This window comes from Oncorhynchus mykiss, chromosome 26 (assembly GCF_057628025.1).
Source record: "Oncorhynchus mykiss isolate SJ-2025 chromosome 26, ASM5762802v1, whole genome shotgun sequence".
Classification (NCBI taxonomy): Eukaryota; Metazoa; Chordata; class Actinopteri; order Salmoniformes; family Salmonidae; genus Oncorhynchus; species Oncorhynchus mykiss.
The window spans coordinates 25,783,711-25,802,134 of record NC_143047.1 but is presented as its reverse complement, the minus strand read 5'-3'; the positions used below and the strand labels follow the sequence as shown (position 1 = coordinate 25,802,134).

At 43.5% G+C, this 18,424-nt stretch overlaps 2 protein-coding genes and 1 long non-coding RNA gene across 7 annotated transcripts in view; 1 reads left to right on the top strand and 2 right to left on the bottom strand.

Annotated features, from left to right (window-relative positions):
• Nucleotides 1-13,016, bottom strand: part of LOC110506702 (enhancer of mRNA-decapping protein 3) — a 32,394-nt gene extending 19,378 nt beyond the window's left edge. For all 5 annotated transcript variants that reach the window (XR_016492303.1, XR_016492305.1, XR_016492304.1 and 2 more), the window contains exons 1-4: nt 12,883-13,016; nt 12,263-12,437; nt 11,822-12,015; nt 3,176-3,532 (exon numbers count right to left, since the gene is read on the bottom strand). Coding sequence is in view for 2 of the 5 variants with exons in the window: in XM_021586516.3 (XP_021442191.3) it covers nt 3,176-3,532; nt 11,822-12,015; nt 12,263-12,426 (715 nt within the window). In the remaining 3 variants the exon portion in view is untranslated. The remainder of the gene's footprint in view (nt 1-3,175; nt 3,533-11,821; nt 12,016-12,262; nt 12,438-12,882) is intronic.
• Nucleotides 1-15,179, top strand: part of LOC118944477 (uncharacterized) — a 28,763-nt gene extending 13,584 nt beyond the window's left edge. Inside the window, exon 3 of the long non-coding RNA XR_005039815.2 lies at nt 15,090-15,179. This is a non-coding gene — a long non-coding RNA (uncharacterized LOC118944477). The remainder of the gene's footprint in view (nt 1-15,089) is intronic.
• cyp1a3 (cytochrome P450 1A3) lies at nt 13,416-17,359 on the bottom strand. The gene is given in 7 exon segments (NM_001124754.1): nt 13,416-14,699; nt 14,846-14,932; nt 15,110-15,233; nt 15,429-15,518; nt 15,634-15,760; nt 15,852-16,722; nt 17,248-17,359. Coding segments are annotated over 6 exon segments (1,569 nt in total). The 5' UTR covers nt 16,692-16,722; nt 17,248-17,359; the 3' UTR covers nt 13,416-14,398.
• Between the last annotated feature and the right edge of the window lie 1,065 nt (nt 17,360-18,424).

Here is an 18,424-nt window from a genome sequence, read left to right as displayed (position 1 = left end):
CTCAACCGGGTAGCCAGGAGCACACAGCCGCAGTAAAATAAACTGACCTGGAAGCAATTCTTCAAGCATGACAACGAGAACATTGAAGCTGAAATCAATACACACACGCAGGGTGGAAGCGGGCCATGGGTGATTAGGGCTGGTGCTGAGAGAGGAAGGTGAGGGGGGGGGAGAAAGAGAGAGAGAGAACAAGGAGTGAGGTTTCACAAGGCTCCTCCAGACTACAAGCCTGTTACTGCTGCAGTACCAAGGGGCTGCGAGCCTCTAACATTCCAGACCCTCCAAAACCTCGGCCCTCATAACTAAGATTAATGCAGGTCAATTGATTAGGAAGTTCCATTTGAGGGCCTCCTGAGTGGCGCAGCAGTCTAAGGCACTGCATTCCAGGTTGTGTCACAACCGGGAGTCCCACAGGGCGGCACACAATTGGCCCAGCATCGTCCGGGTTAGGGGAGGGTTTGGCCGGGCGATGAGACAAAATCGAAATTAGGGAGAAAAAAGGTACAAAAATTGAAATATAAAGTTCCATTTGCTCTCATGCCACCGGACCAGGGGAATCAATAGTTGTGAATAACATACTCGTCCTCAGCTCGCTCTCCTGTCACTCTCTAATTCAAAGGTAGTTTGCAGGGCAGTGATTTGTTCTGTGGCTTTAGTGTGTTTACAGTGAATAGATTTGAGTACATGTGTTGCAGTGGTGGCTGCTGAGGGGAGGAAGGTTCATAATAATGGTTGGAACGGAGCAAACTGAATGTGTTTGATGTTGTTGATACCTTTCCATTTATTCCATTCCAGCCATTACCATGTACCCGTCCACCCCAATTAAGGTGCCAACGTGTTGATGAGTGGTTTAACACGCATAGGAATTAGCAAAGGAGAGCAGACCTATGCCTTTTCCACCGAAACTGAATAATAAGGCCAATGATGCACCACATACATGTCTATGTGCAGACAGACAATATGTTATCCCAACGCCAAACATTTGTTTTCCTAACCCCTTTTCTGTTGTCTCATGTTGTTGATTTAAATGTTTACAGTGGATAGGAATGGATTCAGGTGAAAGCAGCCTGGAGTAGGGTAAGGGTTTGTTCCACATGTAGTGTGGTTGCATCCCAAATGGCACCCTATTCCCTATGGGCCCTTAGCAAAAGTAGAGCACTATATAGGGAATAGGGTGCCATTTGAGTGGTAACCTGTGTGTGACTATGAGAGGTGCTGTTTATGTAAAGCTCAGAGCGGTCTGATAATTACAAGGTACAGAGGATGGGGCTTAGCATGACAGCATTCAGGCAGAAAGAGGCAGAGGTAGCAGACCTGCCCAGCCAGTTCGGTAAAAAGAGAAAAGCGTCCACATTCAGCTCCCAGTTCTCAGCACCAGGGGCAAGGCTTTTAATGGCCACCTGGCCCGCATTGTTGTCTTCATAGTCACCGCACTGCTGTCGCCATGATAACGCTGGCTGGCGGCCATGTTAGGCTTCTTAGAAAAAAGTGCCAACGTCATAACCCTTTCTAAGAACTGCTGCACTTTGCACATACCTGTATGTCGGCACAGTATGTACTGTAGTGTAGCGGGCTATTTGAGGCCAGGGCTCACATGCATGTAGTGAGTCATGTGGTGGATTAAGCTATCCAGCGAGGTGTATCAGTGTAATATCTTCGTCTGGGAGTATTTAGTCAGCTGGTAATAGAAGCAAAACACTCCTATCTCCATGGGGGCACAAAATGCATTATATGACTAATAGCGATGGTATTGGCATCGCTATCCTCTTTTCCCTAAGGAGAGCGCAAGCATGTGTGTGAGTGTGTGTGTGAGCGTGTGTGTGCTTGTGTTCCACTAAGACCTATACCACTTTATGCCAACACCAGAAACCAGATTTGACTGGTACTGATCCCCTATCCTTACAGCGTAGTGATTGGTCCAGCAGAGCCAGAGTGATAGGTGTTGCTCTTCTTGTCACACCTTGGAATCCAGGCCAGGGGCCTAGCATAGTGTGCCATTCACTTATCTCCTGTATGAAACCAATTATATAACACACTTAAAGAGTGTTGTTGAGGTGTGGAAGAGCAGCTCCTCTTCCCAGAGATGGACTGGGACTGCATGGCAGTGAGCTCAAAAGTCACCTGCTGCCACAATCAAAAGAGCAACCAGAGTAGGATCCCAGCCAGCCCAGCACGTTGCGGAAGTGGGAGGCCCTTTCTGGCCTATAGGAGACAGTCAAACCCACAACCAGCAAAGAGTTTCAGTGTTGCATCACAGAAGCACAAGAGGTAGGCCTACATTAGACCCACACTGTCACTCTGAGAACTTACACTATTTCTGTCTAAAGTCACTGACATGGAGGGGGAATTCAACTAGTTTCCAAAGGAAACACGACACTCATTATCACCAGTCCGCAAGACACGCATGCAACAGAAAACATCCTGAGGGTAGAACTTGTGTCGGTCATCAATTCTTTCAATTTTACAGAGGGACACAATATATATATTTTTAATGGTAAATCCCGATTCTTTGGTTGAATGGGTCACCAATCTACAGTGGTTTTCCCATCTCTGAGCTACACGAAAAACATTATAGTATCTGTATGGACAGAGAAGACTAGCTCATTAGGTGTGTGTGCACGGTGGGTGTGTCACTCCTTAGGGAGAAGCCAGCAGTGATTACTGAGAGGGAGAGGCTCAGCCTCTTCACCGCACGCTGCACATGGGCTGGGCTGTGACCGGAACCTATATCTCTCCCCCATCACATCTCCAGCCCGATGGGCTTCACTGAGAATACCGACACCGTTGTAATTCCTCACGGTTGCGTCCAATTACTGGGGCATTTTTCTTCTTGCATGTTAGTTTAAGGGCCTATTTTAGAACTGTACACAATGTCCTGTCTCTCCACTAGTCTGGCTCGCTTAGCCAAACCCATGGGTCTACTGTAGCCTCAATAGATCCAGCGGCTGGGGTGAGAGACACTCAGGGCCTAAGGGCACTGGCAGACAGGCCTCTGGAAGTGAATGTGTGATGACAGATGTGAATGGAGAGTGTTCTATCTGTCTAACCCTCAGGGCAGCAGGTTTCTAGATGTGGATGTGTGATATATATGTGAATGGAGGAGGGTGCGCTCTCTCTCTCTCTCTCCCATGGTGAATGTGAATGGAGCCAATGTGTTGTGTTTTCTCTCTCTTACCAGTGCAGTACTCTTTGCCCCCGTGTTGTGGGACCGTGATCTGCCGGTAGACGACTGGTTTGACCTCCAGGATGTTCTCGTCGTGACGGTAACGTGTGGGTGTACCGCATACGCCACCGGGCGTACCACGGGAACGTGCCCCATTGTAATCTGTGCCATCAATCTGCGAGAACACGGCTGCCTTGTCGAACAGTGCCAGGTTTGCCTCAAAGTCAAAGTCTGTGTCCAGACCCTCGTCCATGTCAGCACCAAAACACTCGTCGTCCCTGAGCCTCATCTGCCCTCCACCGTTCTTCACTCCGTTCTTCTTCGGCGTGGCTTGGTTTGGCCCTCGGTTACTAGATGATGCTGGAGGACCTGAAGAATATGAATCAAGACATTAGGAGGATGATTAACTACACATTATTTTTACAATATGCCTATAGCCTGACTAGAAATTATGGTGCACATTAATCCCAGTTAAGAGGGTAATATTTCAGACTGGAGTCCATTAATCTCTGTCAGGACTCCAGTCTGCTCTCTAATGTGTCCTCAATACTGATCTTATCCTATGGCTGTATCAGGAGCTACAGTTATATAACAAGCAACATCAATAGCACATTAATAATACAGGCTAGTAGTTTTCTACCAACACACAATCCACAACACACAATGTTTAGATACATGCATGGCGCACTAACAAATCAAAAAGAACCAACTGAAAAAAAAATAACTGGAAAAACCGGGTGTTCAACCCTAACTGTGATGAGGTCTCACGCTAACCTAGAGCGAGAGAGGCACAGCCGCACGCAAGTGTCACACTGACAGCTAGGTACTTTAGGCTCTCACGCAAGATACACACCAAGACTCTCCGTCAAGTCACGTACACACTACTGTTGTCACAATGGCATTGTCACCCGATCACACCGACTGATCTGAGACCTGCTACTATATCAATGTATTTTCGACAATGGAGGGGAGTGAGGGACTGCTTAAAAAAAAAAATCTGTTCATATGTGTGCATTGGCTTTTCAACATAGTCAAACATTTTACAATGAGACCACACAGAGTATAATTACCTACAGGTTTATTGTAAATCTCAGTGAATCAGATGCCTGAATGCACTGGGCAATGCTCCAAGTCAAGCAGAGAATAATGAACACCAAGTTAGTACTAGTGTCTGATAGAATTGATGTGAAAATGTGGAGAGGTGTAAGAATCTTAGGTTCAAGGAGAGCTGAGATATTTGAACAAAACATGAACTTGAGCCATGTGAAAAAGAATTGACTGAAACTTCACGGTGAACTACATTTCAAACAATGATTAAACATGACACATACTAAAGTTACACATGTTACAAGCAAATGTTGGCCAATACTCGTACAGAAAAATGAATCACGATGACACCGGTGAGATAAACACACAGGCGCAAAACTGAAGTGAATGACAGAGTGCTGTGACAGCGTGTGAGGCTTGTCAACATGTTGCTGTGTTGTGTGGAGAGAAATGTCTTCACATGCAAGGTAAGACTGACAGAAGGAAAACCATGTCAGTCACCCGCAACAACTCCCTCTGTGTGTGTGTGTGTGTGTGTGTGTGTGTCAGTCCAATCAAGAACAGGAAGGAAGAGCTTTACTGTACACTTAATGGTATGTACCAGGGGCACGGGAAAAAACAAAGGACTGATAACATGTATATATGGATTTTATTTTTTTAAAGCAATTTTTTCCCCCCAATTACCCTCTTAATTTATCAAGGTCTGTTTGGATCCAAGATAATCCACTCGATTTGCAGAGGACTATGCATAATTCATTTAATTCCTACATTCCCATCCTAAATCTCCCATAAATACTGTCAGATAATTACAAGTCATTTGTACAGCCCATGTTCTTGAATAAGTAGTTCGTAACCCCACCTCCCTTTCTTTCTATGGCCCCCTGCTAAGGGGCTGGTTTGGGGCATGGCATTGATGTGAAAGGGTCAGCCCAGCCCCTGCCACTCAGAACTTCAGGCTCATGCAATTTGTGCATTAGCTCCCTTGGCTGTTGGCCCAAGAATCTGGAGATTAAAATAAAAAATCCAAAAGGTAAACAGTGCTTCCACAATTGATATGGCCTGGCCCCTTCCAAGCGCACTGCCACTGGAACAACATGGCTTCCTGTGGGGGGGGTCCTGTGCTGAGCAGGAGAGAGGGAGGGTGAGGAGACTGAGAACAGAAGGGCACGTAAGCCAGGCCTTGCATAACCTCTTTAGGAGCAGACACAGCGAGGGGGGAATGTTTATTGATCTTAGTCACACACGTATTGTAAAGAGGAACTTTGGTACAAGCCTTTTGCACGCTATGGGAATCTGGGGAAGTCACAGCATTGCAAACAGTGCCAGGATGCTTCCACGCACAGGCTTGTTAACAGTAACCTAGTGAAACCATAGACTAGAGGAAAGGACACCGGTTCACCAGACAGACAGAAATAAACTAGACTGATTAAGCAGATAGCTACTTAATAGTTATTTTAAAATGGTCGCTGTTTTATGTAACAATGGAGCCGGAGAAGAAGGCTGACGTTTTACGTGTCCCCAACCAATTGTGTTTGTTGTTCGTTTATAACTTATTTTTTCACTTATTTTGTACATAATGTTGCCACTACCGTCTCTTGTGACCGAAAATAATTTCTGGACATCAGGACTGCGATTACTCACCAGAATCCTTTTTTTCCTTTAACGAGTCTGGGGAGCCCGATGCGAATGATTTTCTGCTTTCTCGGGAACAAGCCCAAATACCCGTGATTTGTGTGAAGAGGTGGCTGAGACAAAGTGGCCAGAGGGCGGGCTGCCTCCTGAAAATTCGTAGGCAATCAAATAAACCCCCACTTCCTTCCATTCTGTTAGCAAACATGCAATCTTTGTAGAATAAAATCGATGACCAACGCGGAAGATTAAACTACCAACGGGACATTTAAAACTGTAATATCTTATGCTCAACGGAGTCGTGGCTGAACGACGACGATACATTCAACATACAGCTGGCTGGTTATAAACTCTACCGGCAGGACAAAACAGTGGCATCTGGTAAGACAAGGAGCGGCGGACTATGTATTTTTGTAAATAACAGCTGGTGCACGATATCTAAGGAAGTCTCGAGCTATTGCTCACCTGAGGTAGAGCATCTCATGATAATCTGTAGACTACACTATCTACCTAGAGTTTTCATCTGTATTTTTCGTAGCTGTTTACATACCACCACAGACTGAGGCTGGCATTAAGACAGCATTGAAGGAGCTGTATTCCGCCATAAGCAAACAAGAAAGCGCTCACCCAGAGGCGGCGATCCTAGTAGCCGGGGACTTTAATGCAGGGAAACTTAAATCCGTTTTACCAAATTTCTATCAGCATGTTAAATGTGCAACCAGAGGGGAAAAAAACAAAACAAAAAAAACAACTCTAGACCACCTTTACTCCACACACAGGAAATAACACAAAGCTCTCCCTCGCCCTCCATTTGGCAACTCTGACCATAATTCTATCCTCCTGATTCCTGCTTACAAGCAAAAAATTAAAACAGGAAGCACCAGTGACTAGATCAATAAGAAAGTGGTCAGATGAAGCAGATGCTAAGCTACAGGACTGTTCTGCTAGCACAGACTGGAATATGTTCTGGGATTCCTCCGATGGCATTGAGGAGTACACCACATCAGTCATTGGCTTCATCAATAAGTGTGTCTATGACATCGTCCCCTCAGTGACCGTAGTACATACCCCAACCAGAAGCCATGGAACATCCCCACTGAGCTAAAGGCTAGATCTGCCGCTTTCAAGGAGCAGACTCCAACCCGAAAGCTTATAAGAAATCCCGCTATGCCCTCCGACGAACCATCAAACAGGAAAAGCGTCATTACAGAACTAAGACTGAATCGTACCACACCGGCTCTGACGCTCGTCGGATGTGGCAGGGCTTGTAAACCATTACAGACTACAAAAGGGAAGCACAGCCGAGAGCTGCCCAGTGACGCAAGCCTACCAGACAAGCTAAACCACCTCTATGCTCGCTTCCAAGCAAATAACACTGAAACATGCATGCGAGAACCAGCTGTTCCGGAAGACTGTGTGATCATGCCTTCCGCAGCTGATGTGAGTAAGACCTCTAAACAGGTCAACATTCACAAAGCCGCAAGGCCAGACGGATTACCAGGACTTGTACGGTGAGCATGTGCTGACCAACTGGCAAGTGTCTTCAATGACATTTTCAACCTCTCCCTGTCCAAGTCTGTAAAACCAACATGTTTTAAGCAGACCACGATAGTGCCTGTGCCCAGGAACACTAAGGTAACCTGCCTAAATGACTACCGACCCCCTCATATCAACACCATTATGCTAGATCCACTCCAATTTCCATAGTTCCCCAACAGATCCACAGATGATGCAATCTCAATTGCACTTCACACTGCCCTTTCCCACCTGGACAAATTGAACATTATGTGAGAATGCTATTCATTGACTACAGCTCAGTGTTCAATACCATAGTGCCCTCAAAGCTCACCAATAAGCTAAGGACCCTGGGACTAAACACCTCCCTCCGCAACTGGATCCTAGACTTCCTGATGGGCCGCCCCCAGGTGGTAAGGGTTGGTAACAACACATCCGCCATGCTGATCCTCAACACAGGGGCCCTTCAGGAGTGCGTGCTCAGACCACTCCTGCACTCCCTGTTCACTCATGACTGCACGGCCAAGCACGACTCCATCACCATCTTTAAGTTTGCTGATGACACAACACCAAAGAGACAGCCTATGGGGAGGAGGTCAGAGACCTGGCCGTGTGGTGCCAGGACAACACCCTCTCCCTCAACGTGATCAAGACAAAGGAGATGATTGTGGACTAAAGGAAAAAGAGGACCGAGCACGCCCCCATTCTCATCGACGGGGCTGCAGTGGAGCAGGTTGAGAGCTTCAAGTTCCTTGGCGTCCACATCACTAACAAACATACATGGTCCAAGCACACCAAGACAGTCGTAAAGAGGGCACGACAAAACCTATTCCCCTCAAGAGACTAAAAAGATTTGGCATGGGTCCTCAGATCCTCAAAAGATTCTACAGAGGCACCTTCGAGATCATCCTGACGGGTCGCATCACTGCCTGGTATGGCAACTGCTCGGCATCCGACCGCAAGGTACTACAGAGGGTAGTGCGAACGGCCTAGTACATCACTGGGGCCAAGCTTCCTGCCACCCAAGACCTCTATACCAGGCGGTGTCAAAGGAAGGCACTAAAAAGACTCCAGCCACCCTAGTCATAAACTGTTCTCTCTGCTACCGCACAGCAAGCGGTAGCGGAGAGCCAAGTCTAGGTCTAAGAGGCTTCTCAACAGCTTCTACCCCCAAGCCATAAAACTCCTGAACATCTAACCAAATGGCAACCCAGATTATTCGCATCCCCCCCCCCCCCCCCCCCCCACACACCATTGTTACTCTCTGTTATCATGTATGCATAGTCACTTTAATAACTCTACCTACATGTACATATTACCTCAACTAACCGGTGCCCCCGCGCATTGACTCTGTACCGGTACCCCCCTATATATGGTCTCGCTATTGTTATTTTACTGCTTCTCTTTAATTACTTGTTACTTTATTTCTTATCCGTATATTTTTTAACTGCATTGTTGGTTAAGGGCTCATAAGTAATCATTTCACTGTAAGGTCTACCTACACCTGTTATATTGTTAATAAAATTTGATTTGATTATGGGTTGTGGTTATTTTTCCTGGCAGAAATGACAGAAAAGTATTCTCATAGTACATCGAGGTTCATAATTTACTAAAACATCTGTGCCCAATACACTGCAGGGAATTCTGTGTCTGATCAACAGAAATAACAGAGCAGGGACCAAACAAAAGAAACCAAGGCTGTAAATGTATGAATGTGCCGGTCAGGTAAAACAGTGTAACCTTTCCCTTCCTACCCACAGAGCCTAGGTGTCTCTCAGAAAAGACAAGTGCATAAATGTTACTATAATCAAAAAGAGAAAAAAATGCCAGGTGAAGCAATGTGTTTGCTCGGCTTCAATGACTGCTGACAAGCTGTGCAGATCCTAGAGATTAGGGAGTGGATTTACATGTGACACTGATACTTGTAGTTTCACATTTCCTCCTGTCACTGAATAAGGAAAAAGATCAACAATGAGAACTTTCTGCTCTATAATCACAGTCAGATAGCGGGAAATACGTTCATGGCTGTGCTTAAACTGTCTTATGTAAACATGTCATAATTGAGAAATAGCCTCGTTCCCAATGTGATAATGTGCTGAGTGTACTTTCTAAATGGGATTAACTGTTACAGTTGGCACCAAATTCAATGAGTAAACACATGAAGTGGCTAAATATAGTGCAGGTCAAATGTATTAGCCTACATCTAGCACACATAAGCAACAGAGGCAGAGATAAAAATGTATGTAGTCATTGAGTGTGATGGTTAAATAAAAAGGTTAAATAAATGGTGTAAGAGTCTGGTGCAATATATAGTGCATTCAGAAAGTATTCAGACCCCTTGACTTTTTCCACATTTTGTTACATTACTAGGACCGTGGTGGTCACGAAATTTAATCAGCAGGTGATTGTCAAACAAATAACTGGTCGGTCTCACGGTAATTGACCGTTAATTAACATAAACACATTTAGCATCTCCTGGCTTCCACACAGAGCCTACAAGCCACTGCTGCAGACCTTTGGAACATATACACTTTAAAAAGCCTCATAAATCCATGTAATATAGCCTACACCTTCACAATAAATCTATTATTTATTTTAAACAGGTCTAAAGAAACATGATATGAAGAAAAAGTTGTCTATTTCAGAAGAACAGAAACGCATACTCTGAGTTGTCCTTATGTTAGGCCCTGATCTGGATATGCCAAATAGCTGTAGTCTACACTCGTTAATTTAGCAACAAGATTTGCTTAGAATTCTGTGCCATTATTTTATAGTATGAAGAATACAATTGAACATAGCTGAATAAAATATAAATATTTTCTCCAAATGATTTGAGTGCGTGCGCACGTGCGGCTATTCTGTGTTGAGCGGTTAACAAAGAAATAGCTACTCCTATATGCTTAATTTAGAGTTATTAATGTAACTTTAGTTGTTCTACAAACGTTGGGCTATATGTTTTGATTTTTAATACATTGTAAGGCTGCACGATGCGACTAATGATGACTTGAAAAAAAGTTGCTTGACAGGCATGAGCTCTCCTTTGTTTTTTCTCAGGCTGTACACTTCATTTGTCTCTCATTCACAATTTGACAAGCACTTGACAGCGCCCCAAATTTCACAGCGGCATCCCCTTTGTGGCTGTAATGCACCCTAAAAAATCCATGCCTTTGCAGCCAGTGGCCGTTGTGCCCTTCTCCCATCACGTGAACGTTTATTTCATACAGAAATATACCATTTACAGAAGTATTCAGATCCTTTACTCAGTACTTTTTTGAAGCACCTTTGGCAGCGATTACAGCCTCAAGTCTTCTTAGGTATGACGCTGCAAGCTTGGCACACCTGTATTTGGGGAGTTTCTTCCATTCTTCTCTTCAGATCCTCTCAAGCTGTCAGGTTGGATGGGGAGTTTTGCTACACAGCTATTTTAAGGTTTCTCCAGAGATGTTTAATAGGGTTCAGAGTCCAGGCTCTGGCTGGGCCACTCAAGGACATTCAGAGACTTGTCCCAAAGCCACTCCAGCGTTGTCTTGGCTGTGTGCTTAGGGTCATTGTCCTGTTGGAAGGTGAACCTTCACCCCAGTCTGAGGTCCTGAGTGCTCTGGAGCAGGTTTTCTTCAAGGATCTCTCTGTACTTTACTCTGTTCATCTTTGCCTCCCAGTCCCTGCCGCTGAAAAACATCCCCACAGCATGATGCTGCCACCACCATGCTTCACCGTGAGATGGTGCCAGGTTTCCTCTAGACGTGACGCTTGGCATTCGGGCCAGAGTTCAGTCTTGGTTTCTTCAGGCCAGAGAGTCTTGTTTCTTATGGTCTGAGAATCCTTTAGGTGCCTTTTGGCAAACTCCAAGCGGGCTGTCATGTGCCTTTTACTGAGGAGTGGCTTCCGTCTGGCCACTCTACCATAAAGGCCTGATTGGTGGAGTGCTGATTGATGGGGTGTCCTTCCTCACAGAGGAACTCTGGAGCTCTATCAGAGTCACCATTGGGTTCTTGGTTACCTCCCTGCCAAGGCCCTTCTCCCCCGATTGCTCAGTTTAGACTGGGGGGGGGGGGTCCTATGGAAACAGGATGCACCAAAGCTCAATTGAGTCTCATAGCAAAGGGTCTGAATACTTAAATAAGGTATTTCTGATATTTAATACATTTGCAAACATTTCTAAAAACCTGTTATTGCTTTTCCAGTATGTGGTATTGTGTGTAGATGTTTTTTATATCCATTTTATAATGCTGTAACGTAACAAAATGTGGAAAAAGTCAAGGGGTCTGAAGCATGTGGCCTATTCAAATGCACTCAGTCAGACAGCACTCTTTGTGGCTTCTGGAGAACTGCTGATAGAAGGTGGTGTTCCACTACCAGTGTATAAAAAGTCCCCCAGCCCAATTGTTGTTAGCTGAGGGGATGTTGCGTCAGGGCCTTGCAACCAGTTTGAAAAATACAACTCCCAAACTAGTCCTCTCATCTCACCTTTGCGTAAAATGGTAATAGGAGCGGTGGTGCAATGGGTGTTGTTGGCAGGGTAACCACCTCTGCTATTCTGACCACTCTGCCCTGAAGATATGACGCCTGAATCAGACAAGATCCCCTGTCCAGCACTGGCTCTGCTGACACCACTTTGTGTTTGGATATCCAGGAACTTGAGCTCTCTGATGTCCATAGCACTGCACAGAATGTAAACATTGACATGTTAACAGCAGATTGCTTAAAACAAATAAGTAGGCCCCTATGTCTTTGTGAAATAACTAGATCAATGCACAGAATGTAACTAGTATGTCTGTAGCCTGAGTCTCAGATCTGTTTGTGCCGTCTTGCCAAATGCCAACTCCTATGTCATTGTCACCGCAAATTATTTCCTGAAATCTGTGACGCAGGCTAATCTTTCTGTACTTCACCATGTGAAAGCCTTACCTGAAGGTGACCTCAGGGACAGGGCACCTGACCCCATTGTGGAAAGGTTGTCTGAGAGAGATGGTCTGACTAGTCTGGTCCACAGATGACACTTCTCCCTGGTACATGCCCAAGGTTGGTCCACAGTTTATTGACACCAGACTTCCCAGCCAGTCTGCAGCCATTCTCTCTGGATCTAGGCATATATGGAAGACAGACAACAACTTCACAAATACATTATAGCTTTCTGACCAATGAGACATTAATGGTGGAACACAGTCTAAGGACATGGTTACAGGTCTAAAATATGAGTTCCATACCAGTTACATTAGCTATACAATGGGCTAACAGCAGGGGTAACCACCGACTTTTGTAGATTACTACTAACGTTAGCTATCTAACGTAAACTGGCTACTCACTCATCACTTACTTACTCTGGCAATTACATCGTTAGCTAGCTAGCTAGGTAGGAAACAAACTGGCAATGTAGCTGTCAAATACCCTAGTTAGCTATCACTGTGTTAAATCGGTATCTAGCTAACTAACCAAATAACGTAATTGGCTAGCTGTTCCATTCGAGAAGATGGCTAGCTAACGCTAACTAACTAAATAGGTAGCTACTAAAATTGAAAAGAGTATACCTTGTTTTTGTGTATGATGAGTTTTTTTGTGATGAATTTGCTAGTTTGCTAACAAAACTTTCTGAACTCGAAGAATCAGTGTTGTTTCCTGTTCACAACGTCACTTCCTTAGCTTTCCCCACCAGCGTTCATTGATTGTTTTGCGGGAGGGGGGCACCAATGAGGGCACCAATGAGGGCACATGTTGCTGCAAAGGTGTATTAAGGTAAATGCAATTATTATAAACAATTAAGGCATTATTTATAATACCAACAAAGGTTGTTTTAAATCATTGCACCAATGGCAAGTGTATAGCTTATTTACTCATAAAACGTGCTCAGTTTGTGTGCTGATTGTTTTTATAGTAGAAGTCCAAGTCTTGTACACGGGTAAGTGATGATATCCAACCCTATCTTATCTAGTAGTGTCACAGATTTACTCTTTGGTCAGCCAAATACCGACGTCCTCTCCTAATAGTTGGCCTGTGTATATTAGCTTGTGAATTGTTGCATGGGTTGCCAATGAGATAGGTCAACACACTCAAGAAAAAAGAGCACAAGTTAATTGATTTTCTTTCATTTTCAGCTTTTATTTCAGTAGCTACCTAGATAGCTATCAACAACACAGTGCATAGTGTGTACAGTTTGGGCTTTAGTTTACAAGAGTCCTTCGTTACATTATAAAATGTTGACATTTATAACACAGTCAGTAATACATACATATTTTAGTATCCTGATAAAGTCATACAAAGCCACCATAATAAGTCACCACAATATATACACATTTTAGGCACATTTCAAAAAAGGATCACATGTTGGTGGCATACAAACATAGCTTCAGTGTGTTGTGTCCACATTTTACTGATTTATTCAGTGGAATAAAAAATATCTAGCTTAGAAATGGGAGGATACATCCATTCAACTACCTGTGATCTATGACCACCTGAACAATAACTCAAAAGTACGAGAACAGGCAATGTAGCAAAATATTCTACACAAACATGGAACTAAAAACAATGCTCTTTAACACCCCACCATGGGTTTATGTGTATGTTTTATAGATTCATCCTCTTTAAAGTGATCTGATACAGTATATGAGCTGTGATCAAAACAAGAGGAGAAGTAAAACACAATTATGTAGACAAAAAGGCAGCTAAACAGCTATAGTCTCTCCTGATATCTCCTGAAGAAACACCTGACAAACTGTAGTAGGGCCTGTAGTATGCTGGTCATAGAAACCAATCACCTCTATGAGTTTGTGAAGGTCTTTTATCCAATTCAACACTTGTTTGGAATCCATCTACAAACCGTGTTTCAGATTATAATTTTATTATTATAATTTTTTTTATAATTTTTCGATTTCAAATTGTCTACAATTTGACTCAGTTTTCCCTCACTGTTAATACTCCTATGAATCAAGAGAGGTGTCAAGCCCAGTCTTTCCTAGAGAGAAAATGTGCCCTCATGCCATCAAGTATGTAGGGCTAACTATAAATCAGTTATAGTGATGTTGAGAATCATAAATGTGACCATGGCCCTCACTCTTCCTGCCCCCATGGCCGCAGGCTAGCCTTCAGCTGACAGCGCTTGTGCTTCATGGTGAGGCCGTACTCTGGGGTCATGTCCAGCGGGTGCCCAGGTTTCTCCTGGAAGCACAGCCTTTGGAGCAGGATAGCCAAGAAGAGGTAGACCTCATTGCGTCCGATGGCCTCACCTATGCAGCGGCGCTTGCCCATGCCAAATACGAGCACCTTCTCCCCCTCCAATTTGTTGAGTTCTGTGCCATCAGCACTCAGGAAACGGTCAGGGTTGAATGAAGAAGGCTCCTTCCACAGCTCCCTGAAGACCACAAAGGTAACATTTTACATTAGGTTCATGTTATACCTGTGTAGTAACACTGTAATTACTGCAGTAACAACACTGTTGTTGCACAGTAGTTGCATAGTAATGGAGTTGAGAAGTTTTAGTTTGAAAATCCTACTCACGGGTCATGGTTGACCTGCCACTGGTTGATGAAGACACAGGTGTCCTTGGGAATGAAGTAGCCATTGAGCGATGTATCCTTGACTGTGCTGAAAAAATATTGACAATACCAGAGTTAGACCATGCCATATGTGTCTATAATGTGTAACTGATATTGTAAATGTCTGTTTGGCTAACATTGCAAATGTGTGTTTGGCTGATATTGTAAATGTCTGTTTAGCTGATATTGTACATTTGTGTTTTTAGCAGGTGCAAGTGCAACTCACCAGTGTGGGATGGTGAACGGCAGGAAGGAAGAGTGCCGGAAGATCTCCAGGATGAAGGCTTCCAGCAGAGGTAAGTTGATTTTGTCTGAGAGACGGGGAGTGCGAATCATTCCCACCTTTTCCTCTGTTGGGAGGACAATAGAGAACATTGGTTATCAAAAAAGAATGGGATGCGTAGTGACAGGTCAGTAAGCCACAATATTTTGAATCATGACTCCATATAATTACATATAGAACTGATTTATAGGATCTCTCTGTGAATGACTCATTTCATTTAAGGAACAGAACTATCTGTTAAAACTAGCAAGTTTCAACTTACTCAGTTCCTGATGCAGTCTTTCCTGGATCTCTGGGTAAGCTACAAGGTACACAACAGCCCATGACAAAGCTGTGCTGATGGTGTCAAAACCTTGAGAGGGAGACAGAAGCCGCATTGCATAATTAAAACATCTTACAAATGTACATTTGTTCAAATGATATGGAGTGACTCAGCATAACTGTTGCGTTATTTTAACTCAACTCACCTGCCCCAAACAGATCATTGACAATGCCCACAATCTTCTCATCAGACACCTGGACGTTGGCGTTCTCATCTAGTTTCCTGTCCTCACAGTGGTCAATGAGGGAGTCAGTGATGTCACGGATGTTGTCCTGAAAACAGAACAATGGACAATCAGTATCACAGACAACAAACAGCAATAGATCAAACATTTTTTGAAACATGATGCAATGTATTATTTACCTTGTCATAGCTGTCATAGTGCTCACTGACAATCTTCTGCACAAAGGTGTTGAAACGGTCATTGATATCCATAAACCTCTTCATGGTGCGGTTGGGCAGGTAACGAAGGATGGGAATGAAGTCTGCAGGGTTGCCGCTGCCCACCACCTGCCCAAACTCATCACTCATGTTCACCAAGCCCAACAGCTCCTGGTCATCATGGCTGTAGCGCCGGCCGAAGCACATTCCACAGATGACGTTGGCCACCGATACAACAATATGGCGGAAGGGGTCAAAGCTGCCACTGACATCCATGACGGAAGTCAGCTGTTTTACCAGGTACTCTCCCTCCTTGCAGACGTGCTCCTCCAGGGCACAGGAGTACTCTGGGGTCGATCCCTCCAGGGTGGCGAAAGAGCGGAGGGCGCTCATAGCTAGCTTGCGGCGGGCACGCCACACCCCAGCCTTGTCGGTGCTGAAGGCCAAGCTCTTGCCGTCGTTGATGAATTTGAAGCTGTATAGATCGGGCCTCCCGGCGAAGTCTTCCCCTTGCTTGATAAGAGCCTGGCGGACTGTCTCACTGCCACTCAGAACAACCACAGGCCGCATCCCTATTTGGATCTGGAAGACTGAGCCGTAGCGCTCGCTCATGGCAGTCAGGCTGAGGTGAGGGTTATTGTGCACCTCCAGCACATTCCCGATGATGGGAAGGGGCTTTGGTCCTGGGAGCCGTTTCAGTCCCTCAGGGATCTCTGTGTGCATGTACTTCATGATCATGTACACCAGGCATAGTGTTACCATGGCCACCAGCCCCTCAGATGCAGAGACTGAGCCGATAATGGGTAGTATCATGAGAACCATTTGTATGTTTTATTTGTGGCTTCTGCACAATCTGTAAAGAGAGGTAGATGTTTTAGTGATTAATAGTGAGCGAGAAAGATACTCCAGCTGAGTAATAAACATTGCTGGAAAACATTGTTCGAAAATTGCATGAATTTTACGTATGGTGCACTCACACCTTTCACGCTTTTGCAAACCTCCTTACTCTACCAGTCTCGTACCATTAAACATAGGCTACATAAAAGGCTGTATAGTGTAAAAAAAATAAAAATAATGAAGACCTTAAACTGTTATATTGCCTACACGTACGTACATTTTTTTTTCCGAATAGATTATACGAAAAAGAAGACTCAAGAATAAACGGTACAAGATAACAGTATATAATGCGTGTTGGAGCTTGCTATATAAGAGAAAAAAAAGGGAAAAAAAACTGTACTAATATTATGTGCAAACGAATTAATAAATGTTATTTCGACACTTCATTCACAACAAAAAGACACCTGCTATTCCAACATATGTTTCCTTGTTCCTTATTAAATGTAAATATATTACATGCAAAATTAGTCATTTTTATTACCTTCCGTTATGAGCCAAATGAGCCGACTTGCAGGGAGATCGAAGAAGTCTGCAGGTGATGCTATATTTATACAAAGCTTTTTCTCTTGCTATAAGATAACTCCGTTTCTCTGTACTTAAAAGTAAGAATGGGAACTTCTTTTATAGAGCGCTTCTCAGCTCCATTGGCTGATGTCTGAGTGACGTAACCTCTCTCGCTCTCTCTTGGCTTGCCAGCATCAAGCGGAAACATCAATGAGTACTGTATATACAATATAAGCTTGCCTTTATTATAAAAAGAAACGTCTAAGGAGTAAGATTTTTTTTTCTAAGAGTGCATGCTTTCACTGATATATCATTGATGGGCCCTATTGAAAAAATATATACATACAATTTCATATAGTTTGTTATAAAAATATTTTGGAATGTCTAACCGTAGAGAAATATAATAGACTGCATATTTAATTTTCGTACAAGTCATTCTCAGTAGGCTATTCGACGTTCTTTTTTTACATTTAGAATTTTAAACATTTTTAGATATGCGTGCATTTTAGGTTCATATCAGAATGATTGGATGAGTCTCTTTTCAGATATTCATTAGCCTGTTGGAGGGAGTTATAAAACAGACTATACAGAAGAAGCCAGTTAGGTAAGAGGAATACATTGATTTGTGGAATGATCACCGATTATATTTGCAATTGAAGTAGAGCATGTTAAATGTGTCATTGTGTAATAACAATACAATAATACAATCAGACTAACTTTTAATCATAATATATCATCATAATCATAAGCACAACCATGTAGATGTAGACCTATAATCACTATCATACCTATTCATCATACTACACATTTTACTTATAATGTTATAGATGTGGTAATTATATTTGTATTTTTTGTTTTATTTATTTGTTTAGGCCTAAATATTTATATGTTTTTTATTATTAATTTATTACCATGAATGTTATGGTATTGGGCTTAATATTGCAGGCTATGGTAGGCAGTAGGCTAATAAGCCATATTGAAAAAAGGCAATTAATCCACTCCTTATCATGTTATTAACTATTTATCTTAAAAGTATATGGAACATATTCATGAAAACAGTTATATAAAGCACATTGTATAAGGATGACAGTATTTTAGGGCCTGATCCAAATATTTATTCTCAATGATCTATTGAACAAGAACTCTTCCACAAC